Source organism: Elephantulus edwardii, unplaced genomic scaffold (assembly GCF_000299155.1).
Source record: "Elephantulus edwardii isolate Elephantulus edwardi_28Jun2011 unplaced genomic scaffold, EleEdw1.0 scaffold00090, whole genome shotgun sequence".
NCBI lineage: Eukaryota > Metazoa > Chordata > Mammalia > Macroscelidea > Macroscelididae > Elephantulus > Elephantulus edwardii.
Genome location: NW_006399840.1, coordinates 6,877,900 through 6,896,814, shown reverse-complemented (window position 1 = coordinate 6,896,814; position 18,915 = coordinate 6,877,900). Strand labels below are relative to the sequence as shown.

Sequence of the window (18,915 nt, the reverse complement as noted above, 5' to 3'; positions counted from 1 at the left end):
CAGACTTGCAAGGGGGGAAAAAAAGAAGAATGAACAGGAGGGTAGATAAAATAGTGCAACAATGAATGAATGGAAACCCCAAATCTCTGTAAATGTTCATTAAAATTAATAACATTTAATAATAAAAAAAGAATATAAAAAGGTCATTATCTTATTTATCCATTCTTCAGATATAAATGTGGAACCTTATATGACATATGAGTATAGGATTTCTGCATGGAATAGCTATGGGCAAGGATTCAGCAAAGCTGTTAGAGCCAGAACAAAAGAAGATGTGCCCCAAGGAGTGAGTCCCCCTCGATGGAGTAAAATGGGTCATCCTGAAGATACAATAGTCTTGAACTGGAAGAAACCTATCCAACCAAATGGTATGAAGCTACTCTTAAATTAAAGATACTTCAACCTGCCCCCAACACTTTCAGTACTCACAATATACAGATCATCTCAAACTCAAGTCATTGTGGTTAAGTCAGAACCTACTCATAGCTTTCCTTCCATTGAGTTTCCAAAGCTGTAAATTGCATAGTAGTAGATTCCAGCTTGCCTCTATGTTGTCAGTGCAACTCCTAACCCACTAGGTCACCAAAGCTCCCTCATATGTCCATAAAGAAACTAAAATTAGTATAATCTACATTTGATTGCTGTTCATTTAAACACTGAGGAGTATTTTTGATAAAGGAAAATTTTGTTTGCCAAATAGCATGAAATACATTAGAATGATCATATGAAACATAATGTGAATTGAGAAATGTGTGAAATATATACTAACAAAATACAGTGCATTCAAATTTTTGTGCAAACCAATATATAATAAAGAAAATTTTAGAAAAATAATTTTAGTCAAAACAAAGTTTTCTTGAATTTCAGCTTAAGTCTAAGCTATTTTCAACCAAGCAAAAGACACTTGGAGAAGATATTTTAATCTTAACATTGAAAAAGAAAAAGACTTATTTGGTGGTAAGGAGAAATAAACATATATGGCTTGATTATCTGTGCCACTAATATACCTTCACCAATAACATAATTAAGAACTACTTGAGCATTGCCGCATAATAGCAAATTAAATAATGCTAGGACATCCTATTTCTTCAGAACACTAAGGGATAGAAGTTGTTTGCAAATATGTGGCATCCTATGACACTGAACATACCTCTTTTTCTTTGGTTCTTTAGGTCTTATTATGTATTACATTCTTCTCCGAAATGGAATTGAATGCTTTAGAGGAACATCATTGAGTTTCTCTGATACAAAGGGAATTCAATCATTTCAGGAATATTCATACCAGCTGAAAGCTTGCACTGCTGTTGGCTGTACTGCCAGTAGCAAGGTAAGAGAAGTTTCCTGAAATGCTAGAAAAAAAGAATCCAATGTATTTACATACTTCGCCCTACCATCTCTTCTTAGGTGATTTTCTGTAAGTTTATAAAAAAAATTCTCAAGGCCTTCCTCAATTGAATATGTGTTTTTCACTTAATTTTTTGTTAATTGCTAACTCTTGAAAATTGAGGGAAAGGCAAAAGGAACATGACAAGACAATTAAAACTGTTCATAGACTACATCTAAATAGTAGACAAGAAATTATAAAGAACTGAATGTAAGCTTCAGGGGTAGGAATAGGGGAAACTAGAAAGATAGAAAATATATTGTAGATTAGAATCTACAAGGACAGTTGACTTTATAAACTTTGTTTTTTATTGTCACTTGAGTGAAGATTTACGAGGCAACCAATAATGTACATGTTGTTCAACAATATTCATTTCAATACTCATGGTATAATTTCACTTCCAACTTCTTCCCTGTAAATCTGATTTCCCTTGATCCTTCTATACCACTCTGTGTCTTCCTTTTCTTTAGTGATACTATGCTGACCACCCCTTCTTTGAAATTGCCTTTCCTTTACCTATCTTGATACTATCTTAATATTAATGTATATTATCTCCAGTTGCTCCACACAAGAGAGATGGATAATCTCTTCCCATGATATTAAAAGCCTGGCACAACCTACCAGAGGAGAGGGTCAGTTATAAGTCAGTTCTGACAAAAAGGCACAAAACCACATTATCTATTTATTAATTTTTGCTCAGAATTCCTTCCTCATTCCTGGAAATTAAGAATTATTCTGAGTGTAAACATTTTTTCCTTTGCTTTTTGTACCTGTGTTATTATGCAATATTTCAAGAACAGTCAACTTTAAATAGAGAAATAAGGAGTCAAAAATATTTTTAAGGTCTCTAGTTTGAGCAATTTGTAGATAATAGTGTCATTTTGCCCAAATAAGTGAAATACAAACACCAAAAGAGGAAAATGTTTAAGAGAAAATAATGGAAAGATTAAAATTTTAAAGGTCGTACAAAATTAAGAGAACAAAATACACCACAGGGAGAGTGGGAGACACAGATGTCTAGTGCAAAACTGAATTGAAAAGTGATTAGATTTTGCTAGAAATACATGGGAATTTGAAACAATGAACTTGGGCATGGTCGTCTAAGGAAAATATGTGAGAGGAACTGGGGCTCATTCATAGTATTCTCCCCTTCCTTGAAGGGGACTGTAATGTCACCCTAAACTTGGCATTTTTAGTCTCATCTTAGCCACCTCTGGTCTCCAGCTTTCTTAACTGCAGACACATGGTCTTGCAAATCATCAACAGCTGTGAGACTAGAATAAGAAAAAGAAGGCTCTCCTACTAGGCAACAAGACTTGAGGGAGACTGGAGGAGCAAGATCCTGGTGGTGAGACCCTGGTGATGGTGGTGGAGAGACTGTGGCATTGGTGTGAAGAAACAGTGACACGGTGCAACCAGAGGATCTCTGAGATAAAGGCCACAGTTAAAGGTTTTGCTAGACTTGCTAGAAAAATTAAGGAGAAGCTGACTTATAACAACTCTGAAAGGCAAGCCTTGCTGGATGATTTGGTTTGACTGCTGAACTAAAACCACAGCCTAACCTAATTGAGGAATTGTGACTTGGGACTTCTGGGCTAAAAGCTGGATTTATGATATTCTTTGCCTTCTCTACTCTCCAACTTATTTTTTTTAATAAACCCCATTTTCAGTACCACAACTGTAAAGTCTATAAGCGAACCTCTTGCCATTGGTGTGGCTCTTGAGGCACATTGTTTCTGGACTATGAACTCTTTATCTGCTTTCTACTCTGGTACAGTGAAAGACTGTGCTTTTCTCACTCTCTCTAGCCCTTTCAGAAAGATGCTTCCAGCCCTGTACCATTACATCCCATTTTCTGCTCTCCATATAGAGACCTAAGTTTGAGTCCCAGTCAATATACCTCAAGCACAATCATCACCCATGTTTCAGAAGAGTGAGTTGTTATGAGACTGAACAAGTTTCAGCAGACCTTCAAAACTAAGATGGTCTAGATAAAAACCTGGTCAGCCACTTCCTAACTTCAGCCAATGAAAATCCTCTGGCTCACAATGAGTCATTTATCTCGTCATGGGGAAGATGCAGAACAGGCAGAGATCATTACTTTTTATTCTTGGTGGGGCTCCTATGAGGTTCAATACCTAACAAAGATCTATATAATGAACTGTAACACTAGGGAGGCATTCACTCCTTGGAATAATCAACCACATAAGGTCAAAAGGGCAGTATTTGCCCACAGATAAAATTCAGAAGGGATGAAAGAGTAGGGTAGAGAGATTAATGCAAATGAGAATCACAAGGAAGAAGTAGGAAGAGAGTATTTGCATTGTGTATATAGTAATTAATGTCATAGAACAAAAGGTGTATGAATTGCTGAAAGGAAATCCAGTATGCTTTGTAAACTTTCATTCAGATCACAATAAAATAAAACAAAAAAGGAATATAGAATGATAAAAGCACAAGACCATGGATGAGAGCATTGCAGAACACAGCAATATGAATGAAGAAAAAGTAACAGAGAGAGAATATATGAAAAATAATTTTATAATAGCCAGCTTATCAGAGGAAGCCTAGGAGGAAATACTCACACGATGGTTCAGATTCTCCTCACAAGACTAGAACTTCAGAATAGCAACACAGTGCAAGAACCACACAAATATAACATTTAGCCAACCTGATCCACCAAAGTGCAAGTGTTCAACAGACTCTGTTGAATGAATCCCCAGAAACATCTCTGAGTGTGCAACCGTTTGGACAGATGGCAGCTCACCAGCCCCAGTCAAAAGTCTGAATGATTCTCAAACAACCCCATGATTTTGCAAGACAAAGTTCATGCCTACTATATGATGTAACAATTGGGCAAAATGTGAAATCAATGTTTATTCTGTGGTCGAAAAAAAGATCTAGGTAATTTTCTTTTACAACTTTACGTTTATAGTTTTTAATAATTATCTGGTTGAAAATCCTTTTCTAATTACTCTTTTCCCTCTGGAACATAGGTGCAACCACTATAAAGTCATTCTGGGTATCACAGAAATAGTATAGCAGTGTCTACCCACTTATTCTATTCAAAGCATGTTATATGCAAGCCAGTTTGAATGTAGGTTTTGCTCCATATTTACCGGTGCTTAAAATGTACAAAATCAGGCTGTTAAAATGCAAAGACACTGATGAACCATATGGAAGAAAGTTATCAAGAGTTCTCTAGTAAGAGTCTGCCAGCCAGATTTCACTTGTTTAAACTGAGGGTTGCACTCTGCCGTCAGAATTGTTGTTGAACCTGTTGTGATAAATGGTAGTCTGAGACTTATGTAATGTATTCAAGGTCAGATTTCATTGTTTAAATAGGATGGGAGGGAAAGAATAAAAAAAGGGGACTGCTTCTCCTAGCCCCAGCTAATGATATGCCAGGCCAGACAACAACATTTTAAAACAAAAGTGACATTCTCATTGATCAGGATACCTAGTGTACTATTACAATAAATTGCTGTTTAATTCCTCTGTCTTCAGGTAGTTGCAGCTACTACTCAAGGAGTTCCAGAGAGCATTCTCCCACCAAGAATCACAGCCCTAAGTGTGGAGGCTTTGCATTTGAGCTGGAGCGTCCCTGAGAAACCAAATGGTGTCATTAAAGAGTACCAGCTCCGGCAGGTTGGAAAAGGTCTCATCTACACTGATACCACTGACAGGAGGCAGCATACGGTCACAGGTGAAAAAAAAAAGAAAAACGGTAACCTACAGGTGGAGTCTGTCATTGTGGTTAGTGGGGAATAGCATCCCAGGGGTGTGTGTTTGATATATGAGGTCACTTCAAAAGGACGTGTTCCCTTGACATATGGTCAGGTCCCACTTATCCATGCTAACAGAAGAGCCCACACTGGCAGCAATAAGCCACAACAGCAGATAACTTCAGAAATAATTTCTATTAAGCTTTGATATATATCAAGAGCAGGATTTTTGCATCAGGCCAGAACTTTCTTTGGGGCGAAATTGTAAAACGTGTTTTTATTCCTCTGGGATATATGGATAGATAATAGGAGTAGGATAGACACTAAGGTACTAGAAGACCAGGGGAAAATCCAGCTAGTAGCTAACATTTTTATTAAGTAGATAATTAATATAGAGAGCTAGTTGGAAGCAGAGTAAATATGACTATTTGTTATTATTTTTATTAATAGTAATTAATGGCCATTGTTTTAGCTTAACAAATTACATGACTTATTAGAATTTTTTTTGGTGAAGTAATAGATAGATGTAATATTATATATAAAATATAACAATATGTTGTTAGATATTTTCTAGTAGTGGGTTATGAAAGTAATAAACATGTTCTGGTTTAGATGTTACTTTTGAGAGGAAGCCTAAAAGAAGTCTAAAATAGATTATCAATTCCCCACCATATGGGGTCACTTTTGGAGGCTACTTCTATTTCAAGGAAGATTTCATACACAGAGCTTGATGACAACAATCATCTTTTATTAGAATAATTATGTTAATGTTTGTTTTAACATAATTTTATTTCTTACAAAGTTATAAAATTCTGTTTTATCATATATATAAAAGAGTGTTTAATTTGAGCAATACAGTCCTAAATAAGGATTTGTTAAAGGAGGACAGAAACCCCCAATTCAGCAAAATCATATGGAGCCTCTCATAGCAGTTACAATGGAAAACAGGGCTAGACAATAACTAATTTAAAACTTCATATATGTATAATATAATATGTGGGGTTGTGTTTTGTTTTTTTTTAATCTGTCAGATTGCATTCTGTTTCAGGGTTGGCAACTGACCAACTTCAGTTAGGAAGTCTTTTATAATGAGAATGATGAGTCTATTGAGTTCATGGAAGGAGCAAAAGAACCGAATCTATTTCACATTCCATCTTAGATATGTGATGGAAGAGCGTGCCTGACCCCCTTAGGGTAACAGTTTTGATTTTCTCATCATTTCCAAAACGCCAGCATTCCCAAAGCACCCGTCGAAAACTAATGAAGCTGTAGCGGTCGTCTTCCTGGAGCCTGCAAATCTAGGTCCTTAGAAATGATAGACATCACGTGAGCACCTTGCCTTCGCTCCATTGTCTCCACGCTTATTTTTAATTACATCAAAGCTTAAGAAACATGATCCCGTAAATGCTTTGTGGGAATAGTGGCAAATGCACTCATCACATGAAATCCATAAATTGCTTATAATCCTCTCAAGATGTTAAAAAAAGCATTAAGTAATTGAAGACAGGAAGTCCTCAGTTAATTATTTAGAGGTGTTATCAATGCTTTAAGTAAACTGGGGCACTTTCTGCTATCTCACTGAGCTGAATACCATGGGGACAAGCAGAGTAGCGCCATCATCTTCTCATATTCACTAATGCAAACAGCACATGGCAGCTTGTCAATAAAAAACCTTTTCATATCATTTATTACCGAACACAGTCACCATCCCATACAAAGCAATTTGGATATCGGTGAGGGCATTGTTTCTCTTTGAGGTGCCCCTACAGGTGGGCCTCCCAATAAGTGCAGTGAGGTGGAGAAGAGGGTAAAAGGATTAACTAAATAATTAGGACCACTGAGAGAAAAGTGAATTAAGCATGTCCTTTTTAGCAGCAAGTATGTATGATAAGGGCCTATATGTCTCTTAACTCTGGGGAAAATGTTCTCAAAATAATTGATTAAAAGGTCTCATCATTGCATTTCACTTCAAATGAAAGATGCACCAGTCTGAAGTTAACAAGGAGAGAGAACAATTTGCCTTCCTTTCCTGTCTTTTTAGAAGCCCACGGAAGGCTCTTGTACCTTCTTCTTTTCAATTTGAATGAATCTGGCTATAGCAGACAGCATACTACTGATGTAATAATGAAGTAAATATTCAATATATAACTTCTGGAGGGGGAAATAGAACATAATGTATCTATCAATATGATAAAATATACAGATTCTTTATTAAGGGGCTTTACATTAAGGAGTCATTGGGTGGTGCAAATAGTTAAGCATTTGAGTAGTAATCAAGAGACTGGTAGTTTAAGTCCATGCGGAGATGTGTGAAGAAAGGCTTAATTATCTCCTTCAATAAGGTCACAGCCTTAATAGCTTATTACGGAGTGCACACACTATTCAACTACGGGCCAAAATGTTTGCACTTAGAGGCACCTCTGAAGACAGTTCAGGTGATCTGGCTTTGAAAAATCACAACTTTGCAAACCCAGCAGAGCAGCTATACTTTGCACACACAGGGTCACCATGAGCTGAAACTTGACAGCAATTAACAACAACATTTTCAATGAAGCCAAGTGGTGAGTTAGGGGAGTCAGGCCCAACATTCACTTTAGATGAACTGGTAATGGAACAGGCTACCTAGCTAGCTACAAGATGAACCTGCTATCCACCTAAGCTGTTTTTAAAGTATCCCAGGACTCTCAGCTTTTGACTGTATCACTAGCTGAGCTGACCAAACTTTGAAATGATAGGTTGTTTAGGAAAATTTGCAGAGCTCTGGGGTTGTTGTTGTTGCTGTTATGTGCCATCGAGTCACTTGCAACTCATAGTGACCCTATGTACAACAGCCCTAAACCCTGTTCTATCCTGTGCCAATCGCACTGCCTCTGACACACCCAGCCCGATTACCCCAGTCACTGAATCAATCCACTTCATAGAGGGTCTTCCCCTCTTGCGCCATCCCTCCACCCTCCTTAGCATGATGTTCCATGTCCAAAGTATGTCAGATGAAGCCCCAGAATCCTTGCCTCCAAGGAGCAGCCCGATTTAACTTTCTCGTGGATGAATAATCTATACATTCAATACTCTTCTCCAGTACCACAGCTCAAAGGCATCAATTCTCCTTCTATCCTCCCTAGTCATTGTCCAACTCTTTGATGCATAACAGTGATTGCAAAGACCATAGCCTGGATCAGACACACCTTAGTCTTCAGAGTGACACCATTGCTCTTCAGTACCCTGAAGAGGTCCCTAACAGCAGACCTTCCCATGGCAAGACGTTTTTTGATTTCCTGGCTACTGGTGCCGAGAGTGTTGACCGTGGAGCCAAGCAGACTAAAGTTGTTAACAATCTCAATCTCTTCACCATCCATCCTGATGCTGCTGATTGGTCCAGTGGTGAGAATCTTTGTCTTCTTAACATTGAGCCTCAATCGATACTGAAGGCTGCAGTCCTTGACCCTCTGCAGCAAGCATTTCAGGTCCTCCTCGGCAATGGTTAATGTGTTCAACTGCTTAATCAGAGCTTGGTGGTCGACTGCAACTCTGTAACAGCTGTGGATTCTGTAAAGATATACAGCCTTGAGTACTCTATAGGCATTTCTACTCTCTACTATAGGACTGCTGTGAGTCAGAAGAGATTAGATGGCAGTGGTTTTGCTGGGTAGGACTATTTGCCACTCTTTAGACAATGACAGATGACACTATGGAATAATTGGCTAAATCCTTTGAAGTAGCACTTGCTATGTGAAATTATAATGGACAAAGTGCCTTTTGCTGACAATTTATCTGAAGATTAAAAATTAGAAGCAAGCTGTTCTTTATAGTATATATCAAATATAACTTGTGCAAGTGTGAGTTTTGTTGTCCAAATCATATTTTTTATGATCCATAGGAACACTTTTTTTTGCAGTTCCTTTTTAACATACATTTACTCTTGAAAGTAATGTTACTTGAAGTGTAATTATAGTGAGCTTGATTATATTATGCCTCTTTCCTTTAAAAGAGAACATGATTCCCAGTAGGGAAATTCAGGTAATTTGCAGCTACAGTAATCTTCACTATCCTGAAATGTTAAATACTTGGCTTTTCTCCATGCATTTCCCTTTCTCTGCTCTACAACTGCCATTTCCTTCTCTTCAATGCTGAGCACTTGAATGATGTTTTCTTTTCTCCTTTTACTCTTTGACTTCAGGATTAAGTTACAGCAGAACGGTTCCTTTGAGACATCCCTTTATTTCCCTTTTCCCATCCTGATCAATTCATGAGTAGTTTTCTATTGGTGTGCCCTTTTCATTGTCTGTTGCTAATATTTCATGTGTATCTCATTTTAAGGACTACCAATAGGGGCTTCCTTAAAATGACAGTAAATTCCAATTGAAATGTGTTGATTTTATTGAGTTTCACAGAGTCATCTATGTGGAAGGTCATTTAGTTCATCTATGCCTGATGGTATTGGATGGTCTCCTAACAGACTATTCATGCCAAGCCTATTAGTTATCCAATCCTCCTACAATATGAAAAAATATAAGATATAAGAAATAGGATGCAAGTATTTCAGATTCAGATATTGCCCAAAAATGCTCAAGTGACAGACAATGAAGAAAAGTACCTAAAGCTCAGGGAACTTGCCCATGATCATGATTTATAAAGAAGTAAGTTATTAGAAAATATCAGAATGCTTATAGTCTAACTTTAAACTTTATTTTCTTAACTCCTAACAGTCCTATCTCAGTACATGAATGCTTGTAATGTTTAAAATGCAAATAATTAAATGTAAATTCCACATAGATTTTCGTTAAATTATTGGAAAAATACCCAGGCCATTGAAATATACCTTTGTTTCTATTTTTCTAACAAGACTTAAAAGCCTGACTCATCTGTTCTGGGTCACATTTTTCAGTAGAGTGTCACTCAGCTGAACAATGCATAGATCTCCAGTAGTTCAAACCTACCAGTAGTTCTGAAGGAAAACATGGTGGATAATCACATCCAATTAATATTTTCAGCATAAGACACCAAATGGAGGGTTATTCTGTGTTGGAATTGACTCAGTGTCAGTGAATGAATATGTGTGAGTGACACACACTTGAATCCTAATCCCATTTCTTCTTAACTTCAGGGTCCAGGGCATGTTTCTCCAAATCTCTGAACCTAACATTCCTCATTAGTAAACCAACTAGTAAACCTCTATCTCAGCAATACACAATGAGGTTGATTGTGTTCATGTTCGTAAAGTATATTTGACAAACCTTAAATACGTGGTTAGTTATGAAATCTAGTAAACAATGTCTTTAAACATAACTGCTTTACTTAGAAACATTTTATTTACATATAATCATATTTGCTTTTATTCCATAAAATGATCCAACATAGCATGGGAATTATTCAACAATGACATTTATATCTGTGTAGTTTATCTTTTGATATGACTTTCCTCACCACTGACTTTGCCATATAGATATGTGGAAATATGAGAATAGGGCATGTTAGCCTATCCACAAGGGGACTGGCTAGCTACCATTCCACAAGGGGATTGACTACTCTCAGATATCTCCCAGGGGGTAGGCTAGTCTCACATATCCACAAAGGGGTTGGCTAGTCTTGCCATTAAATTAAGCAATGCAGCAGCAGGAAAATTAGACCTTACCTTCCAGCAAAGAAGAAGAAGAAGCAACAATATGATGTAACATGTCCTGTCCCAGAAATTCTTGCTTTAGCTACACCGATGGCCACAGCAGCAGCCCTAGCTGAACCAGAGACCTGACATGAGATAATAGAACCTTGGGACTGCTACACCATTGGAACAGGAACTAAGAAACTCAGCCCAACCTTGTTAGACGACTGGGGTTTAGAAAGTGTGTAATTCACAAGGCTGAGACCCTTGTATCACTGGCCTAATGCTAGAAGGCTCAAGGCTGAGGTACCTGCAAGTACATTTCAGAAGCTATCCTAACTTACCTGGGTTGTAACCTATGGTTCTGTGTGGTCTGTGAGCTATCACACTAGGGACCAAGTAAAGCAGACATTTGGTGTTCAGATGAGTAGAAAGAGGTATGGGAGTGTGGGGGATATGTCTGACCTCATGGGAATTGGTTTTCTGTTGCTGATGCTGTTGACAGAAATAGTGCCCTGTTGTGAAGTCAGTAAAGGTCAGAGGTCTCCACGTGACCCTTGCTCTTTTTACAATATTACATACAAGTAAAATGTTACTGAACATTATTTAAAAATGGCTAGACCGTCAACAGGGAATGTCCAGAAATTCAAGTTGTATTCAGAAGAAGCCATGTCATGAGGAATATCATTGCTGATGTTAAATGTATCTTGGTTAAAAACAGAGAACACCAACAAGGTGTTTATTTGTATTTATTGACTAGGCAAAGATATTTAACTTTGTGGATCTTAACAAATTTTGGCTTGTTGAAGAACAGAGATTCTATAACACTTAATTGTGCTCAAGTAAAACCTATGCATAGAACAAGAAGCTGTTTTCAGATAGGACAGGAAGGGAACATATATATGGCTAAAAATCAAGGAAGGTATATGTCAGGGTATGTTCTTTCTCCATTCGTATTCAATTTGTCTACAAATAATTAGCAAAGTGAACTTTATGAAGAAGAATATGTTATCAGGACTGGAGGTAGACTCAAAGACAACCTGCATTGTACAGATTACATATCCTTGCTTTTAGAAAGTGAAAAAAAATTTAAGCACTTATTGAAGATCATTATAGATTGAGAAAAGATTGAGGTTATTAATTGTTTCATTTTACTTGGATCCACAATGAATAGTACTGATAGGAGTAATCAAGAAACCAAAGGAGATGTGCATTGGGAAAATCTACTGTTAAAAACTTCTCCAAAGTGCTAAATGCAATGATGTAAATTTAAAAACTAAGGTGTGTTTGATCCAAGTTATGCCATTTTCAATTCTTATGCATCTTAAACTATAAAATAAAGATGACAGAAGAAGAATTGATCCCTTTGAAATGCAGTGTTGGAGAATACTGAATATCCTTTAACTGCTAAAATAATCAACAAGTCTGGGAGGAAGTGTAACCGGGGTTCTCTTTAGAGGTAAGGATGGTAAAAACTTGGCCTCACATACTCATTCTTGTAAATGTGGAAGGTCAGATAAAGAGAGCGAGGCCCTCAACAAGATGGATTGACACAGTGACTGTAACAATGATCTCAATCATGGCAGAGATTGTGAGGATGGCACAGGATATGGCAAATTTCAGTACTAGAAGCCCATGAGAGTCCATTCAACCCTCTTCTCCAGCACCATAGCTCAAAAGCATCAATTCTTTTTCTAGTCATTGTCCAGCTCTTTGATGCATAGGAAGCAAGTGCAAAGACTGCCTGGATTAGGTGCACCTTAGTCTCCAGCCTGACATCGTTGTTTTTCAGTACTTTGGAGAGGTTCTAGACAGCAGACTTTTCTAATGCAATTTGTCTCTTGATTTCCTGGCTGCTAGTACCAAGAATGTTGGCTGTGGAGCAAAGCAAACTAAAGCTGTTAACAATCTCAATCTCTTCACCATCTTTCAAATCACTGCCAATCGACACAGTGATGAGAATTTTTGTTTTCTTGATGTTGAACTTCAATCTATATTGAAGGCTGTAGCCCTTGACCTTCTATAGCAAACACTTCAAATCCTCCTAAATTTCAGCAAGCAAGGTTATGTCATCTGCAAAATGCAAGTTGTTGATGAGTCTTCCTTCAATCCTGATGTCACATTCCTCCTCACACAACCCAGCCTTCTGGATAATGTGTTCTGCATATAAATTAAAAAGGAGATAAGACACATCCCTGGTATACACCCTTCCTGATTTTGAACCACGCAGTGTTTCCTTGCTCTGTTCTGATGACTGTCTCCTGACCCATGTATAGGTTTCACATTCCCATTGTTCTCAGAGTCAGCCACAGTTTGTTGTGATCCACAGAATCAAACCTTTTCATAGTTAATGAAACATAGATAGACATTCCTCACAGATTGGTACTCTCTGCTTTCAACCAAGATGTCTGGCTGTTCTTTGTTGATGTACCTTTCCAATTGTTTTTAGATAATTTTCAGCAGAATTTTTCTTGTATGCAGTGATCTTGTCACCTTTCTTTAAAAAGGGAACAAACATAGATCTCTTCCAGTCAGTTGGCCAGTTGGAGATTTCTTGGCACAACTTAGTGAGCACATTCAAGGCAGTATTTGTTTGTTGAAATATTTCCACTGATATGTCATAAATTCCTGAGGCCTTGCTTTTTTGCCAATTCTTTTAGAGCAGCTTGAACTTCTTCCATCATCACCAGAGGCTCTTGCTCATACGTTGTTTCATGAAATTCTTCTGTGTCCACCAATTCCTTATGGTACAGAGACTCTGTATACTCCCTCTATCTTCTTTCAATGCTCCCTGGATCATTTAATAGTCTACCCAACGCATCCTTAAGCATTGCAACGCGTGGCTTGAATTTGTTCTTCAATTCCTTCAGCTTAAGAAATGGTGAGCGAGTTTGGTCCTTTTGATTTTCTTTCTGTCTCTTTGCACATTTAAGGATAATACATTGTTTTGTCTTCCCAAGCTGCCTTTTGAAATCTTCTACTCAGCTCCATAATTTCTTAATTTCTTCCCTTTGCTTTGGCTTCTCAGTGCTCTAGTGCAAGATTCAGAGTCTCTTCGGACATCCATCTTGGTCTTTTCTCCTTCCTCTGCCTTTGTAGTGACCTTTTGCACTGTCATAATTATGAGAGCAAAGGACTTATTGTCAACAATCTAGCTTTATCACTACCACTAGGTGGATATTCTCCTTCATTTTGTGAATATTTAGTTCTCTGAGCCTCAATTTTCCTATCCTTTAAACAGGAATCACAATGCCTTCATTAACCAGATTTAAAATAAAACATTGTTATGTATGCAAAAAAAAAATTCATGCAGTTGCTAACTCTTTTCTATTATTTTTAAATTCTACCTGGTTTGTATAAGAGATCATCTAGAGCAGAGTAATACCAGCTGGTGGTGTTTCTTAAATGAGCTTGTGGTTAGACATGTGGATTTATCTATAATTATGGTCAGAAGATGGAAGTAGTACAGAGTCACTATAATAGAAACAACTGGCTAACACAGAAGAATTTCACTAAACAACATATGACCTAGAAGTAATAGTGACTAAAGAGGAAGTCCAGGCAGTTATGAAGCAACTGGGGGGGCGGGGAATCCCACCACAACCAAGGCCCCAGGAATAGATAAAAAAATAAATAGAAACTAGTTGACATATTTGAACAAACAGATGCTTCCCTGGACATGCTTAGCAGGCTATGCCTAGAAATCTGGAGGACAATTACTTGGCCTGAGTAGAAAAAATCCATGTTTATTCCCAACAGAGTGTGGAAATTATGGAACACTGTCACTAATGTCACACACAAGCAAAATCCTGCTGAAGATTATCCAAAACTGACTGGGGGCAGTACATGAACAGAGAACTCCCAGAAGTGTAAGCTGAGTTTAGAAGAGACAGTAACACAAAGATCATAGCCGATGTTAGATGGGTCCTGAAAGCAGAAAATACCAGAGGAATGCCTACCTGTGTTATAAAGGCTATTCAAAAGCATTAGACTGTATGCAGCACAGCAAATTTTGGCTAACCTTGAGAAGAATAGGAATCCTAGAATCCCTAACTGTGCTCGTGTGAAACCTATCCTTGGACCAGGAGGTAGTCCTCAGAACAAAGAAACACTGCACGGTTTGGAATCAGAAAAGCAGGGCATTAAGGTTGCATCCTTTCTCTGTGCCTTGTTAATCTATATTTGGGAAGCGGGACTTTATGAGGAGAAACATGGCATTAGGGTTGAAGGAAGACTCATTAACAGCCTGCACTATGCACATGATATAATCTTGCCTGCCAAAACTGAGGAAGACCTGAAACATTTGCTGCAGAAGATCAAGGAGTTCATCCTTTAATGTGGATTGAAACTCAACATTAAGAAAAAAAAACTATTCTCACCAGTGGGCCAGTTGGTAGCATCATGATAGGTGGATGGAGAAGAGATTGACATTGTTAACAATTTCAGCTTTCCGCTTTGATTCCACAATCAACACCATTGGCACCAGCAGTCAGGAAATCAAAAGACAAATTGCCTTCGGTAAGTCTGCTTTTAGGAACTGCTCCCGAGTACTGAAGAGTACATGTCAATCTGGATGCTAAGGTTCGCTAATCCAGAACATGATCTTCTCAATCACTTGCTATGCGTCAGAAAGCTGGAGAATGACTAAGGATGATAGAAGAAGAATTGATGCCTTTCAGTTGTGGAGCTGGAGAAGAGCATTGAACATATCATAGACTGCTAAGAGAACAAACATGTTTGTCATGGAGAGGGTGAAACCAATCTGTTCCTTGGAGGCAAAGATCATGAAGCTCTGTCTCACATACTTTGATCATGTACCAAAGATGAATCCTTGGAGAAGGACATCGTGATTGGAAGGGTGGAGAGACAACACATGAAGCAAGACCCTGGATAAGATGGATTGACACGGTAATGGATAATAGGGGTAGGTGTGTCAGAAACAGTGAAATTGGCTCAAGATAGAACAGGGTTCAGAGCTATTGTGCTGCTCGTTGTTGTTGTTGTTATGTGCCATCGAGTTGCTTGCAACTCATAGCGACCCTATGTATAATATCCCTAAACCCTGCTCTGTCCTGTGCCAATTGCATTGTCTCCAACACACCCACCCCGATTACTCCAGTCACTGAATCAATCCACCTCATCGAGGGGCTTCCCCTTCTGTGCTGTACCTCTACCCTCCCAAGCATGACATCCCCCTCCAAGGACTGGTCCCTCCTTGCAACATGTCCAAAGTATGTCGGACAAAGCTTCAGAATCTTTGCCTCCAAAGAACAGCCTGTTTTGACCCTCTCCGGGATGAACCTGTTTGCTTTCTTAGCAGTCCATGGTACAGTCAATACTCTTCTCCAGCACCACAGCTCAAAGGCATCAATTCTTCTTCTATCCTCCCTAGTCATTGTCATGGAAATTGCAGGGCACATGGAGGGAGAGGGATAGGAATCTTTACAGGCAGAGAAGCAGGTCCTCGGAAATCCCCGCCAAGCAGGTAAACGAGAAGAGCTATTGTGCTTAGGGTCACTATAAATGACAAGCGACTCAGTGGCACATAACAACAACAATAACAATAGATGTTATTATCTAGAATTTGTTTTATTTGTTAAGTCATGAGCTTAAAGAGAAAATCAATTTGTGGACACTTAAAATTAAGAGGTCAAGTATACAATATATGCTAAGTTAGTTGAGGACATCAAGTGTTATTTCTAGAACCAAATTTCCTTTCCTCACTCAGTTCTCCTCTTTGCTGAAGTTATGTGGTGGGAAAGAATATAAAAGCACTTTTTAAAAATTCCATTTACCTGAGTCTTATGGTCCACTTCTCAACTTGTCGGTCTTGGTAAAGTCACATCTAAACAAAGCACTAAGCCTCATTCAGCCGAAGACTGGTTCTGCAAAAAAGGGAAATACATTTTCTTGTAAATAGATCAAATGAAACCTGAAGATAAACAGCAGATTGGGAATTATGTGAGTAGTGAACTTGAATATTTCTACCTTTTGCCCTACTTTTCAATAATGTAGCCAGTGTATCTGCAGACCATACTGTCAAAAGACAAAAGCTTAAAAAAAATTTGTGGTTTTAGCGAAGGTTTACTGAAATGATAGGTTTTCATTTCTTGCTTCCCTCATTCCAAGACAAAAACTTTGAGCAAATCATTCAGAAGTTGGACTGAGAATGTTATCACCCCACATGTTTCTATGATCTTTGCGCTTCAACCCTTGACTCATTTCTCTAATTCATCATGTTGACTACTATTGCTTTGATGATGTCTGTGAACTCTTTGAACTTCCTCGTGCAGGATTTCTATTCATTTTGTGTTCTACATTTCTTCTTGATTTTTGTAGCAGCAGTACCATTGTTCTTATTAAGTCTGAACAGCAGGTTTTTTGAGGCAGTGAATCACACTGGAGGAGATTGTCCATCTTTCTCCCATGGAACAGCTCATGAGTTTGAACACCTTTCTGGATACATATTTCCTTTGATCCCATAATTCACTGAGACAACGCACTCCATCCAATTTAAATATTTCTAAAAAAATGTTTAGAAATCTCTGGTAGCTTCGTCCATAACGAGTTGCCCTTCTAACCCAAATGCTGCAACTTCAGCAGTTCAAATCCACCAGTGGCCCCCGAAAGGAGAAAGATGGGCAGTCTTTACAGCCTAGAACCCAATGGAGAAACCCTCAGAAACTATCACTATGAGACAGAATGGATTCAACAGCAGTGAGTGAAAACAAAGTCCTCTGACATTTCTTCCTAAGGCAATCAAAACTTCCTAAGATGATAACTGCTCCACTGTTGTATCATATCTAAACAGCTAACTTTTAACGTTCTGGTTTGGCTATAAAACAGAAGCCACTTGATTTGTTTCCTGAAAGATTCTATAAAGAAATAATATTTTCTATTCTTATACCCATTAAATTGTCTTCTAGTTCCTATTTTCATAACAAATACTTTCAGGCATCTAATTGACCCAAAACATCTCTGTGATGATGAATTTCTATTCTTTCATCAAAGCACTCATTTTAAAGTTTATTGTTTGGGTTTTTTAAATCCCATATCACTAGACCAGACATAATAGATTGTGTTCCTGGTTTGGCTGGCGCCTTCCCAGGCTCGTGGGAAGCTCTCCTAGCCAGAAGGCAGGAGCGTGGTAGTGGGAGTGCAGGAATCGTGGCAAGCTTTTGGAGGGGACTGCTTTTCCGGGAATGTGTTTGACGTGCAGGTTTGCTCTGTCCCTGGAGTGAGGCTAGCCAACCTGGGCCTAGGGTTTAAACCAGGAGGCAGCCTGAAGCCCAAAGGGCCCGAGGGCCAGGTTCAAATTGTCTTCCTGTCAAACATTCTTCTAGGTGGTATAGCACTGGTCTGTGCGTTGCTGTACAGAGGTAACTTGTGGTTGTTGTGATGCTGAAGCCTGTGACAGTGATGTGCCAATTGTGGTAATGGGCACCCATGGTGGACAGTGTTGGCTGGAGCTTCCCGACTAAATCAAGCCTGGAAGCAGGAGCGGCATCCACTTCCAAAATGGCTTGCCTCTGGAAACTCTATGTACGAACAGTTCTTAGGCTGTTCGTTCATAGGGTCGCTATGAGTCGTCTACGACTCGACGGCATTAAACAACAACAGCAACATTTTAGTTATTAGTCTATTAAAATTAATACCTCTGCACTTTTGCTGGTAATAAGCTAGTTATATAGAAAATACCTAATGCTCACAAAGTTTATTTTATTATTATTATTATAGTCTTAATATTTTGAAATAATCTACTCAATGCAATACATGTTGCCAGCAAGGATATCAATGGAAAGATGAACAAGGTCACACTTTTTAGGGACATCATAACTCCACAGTCCTGTTTGTTTTAGAGCACTTTGTGGATTCTCTCTTCTTTAAACAATTTCTAACAAATGTTATTGTACAATGCCAAAAAGGAATTATGAAAAGTGCAATAAAACAAAATAAGTTAAAAAGATAGTATCCCTACTCTCCTGGGATTTATTTTCTAATTGAGAAAGTAAAAGATGCACCAGGTGAAATGGTGAAACAGGGCCAGTCCCCCTTTTCTCAGCACTAGAAGTGTAAGGCGACATTGGCAGGCTAAATTAGCTTGTCACACAACCTCAGATCTTCATACTGGATGTTCCTTTCTATTTTTTTCTAAGTTCTATATTTTATAATCTGTAGCATTTTCCCATAATCCTTTATCAAACGTG

The 18,915-nt window shown here is 38.3% G+C and overlaps 1 protein-coding gene across 1 annotated transcript in view; it reads left to right on the top strand.

The window, feature by feature from the left end:
• USH2A (Usher syndrome 2A (autosomal recessive, mild)) overlaps positions 1–18,915 on the top strand; it is a 1,454,174-nt gene that overhangs the window by 1,196,369 nt on the left and 238,890 nt on the right. The window contains exons 53-55 of the mRNA XM_006890571.1: positions 171–368; positions 1,173–1,327; positions 4,892–5,090. Coding sequence (XP_006890633.1) covers positions 171–368; positions 1,173–1,327; positions 4,892–5,090 — 552 coding nt within the window. The remainder of the gene's footprint in view (positions 1–170; positions 369–1,172; positions 1,328–4,891; positions 5,091–18,915) is intronic.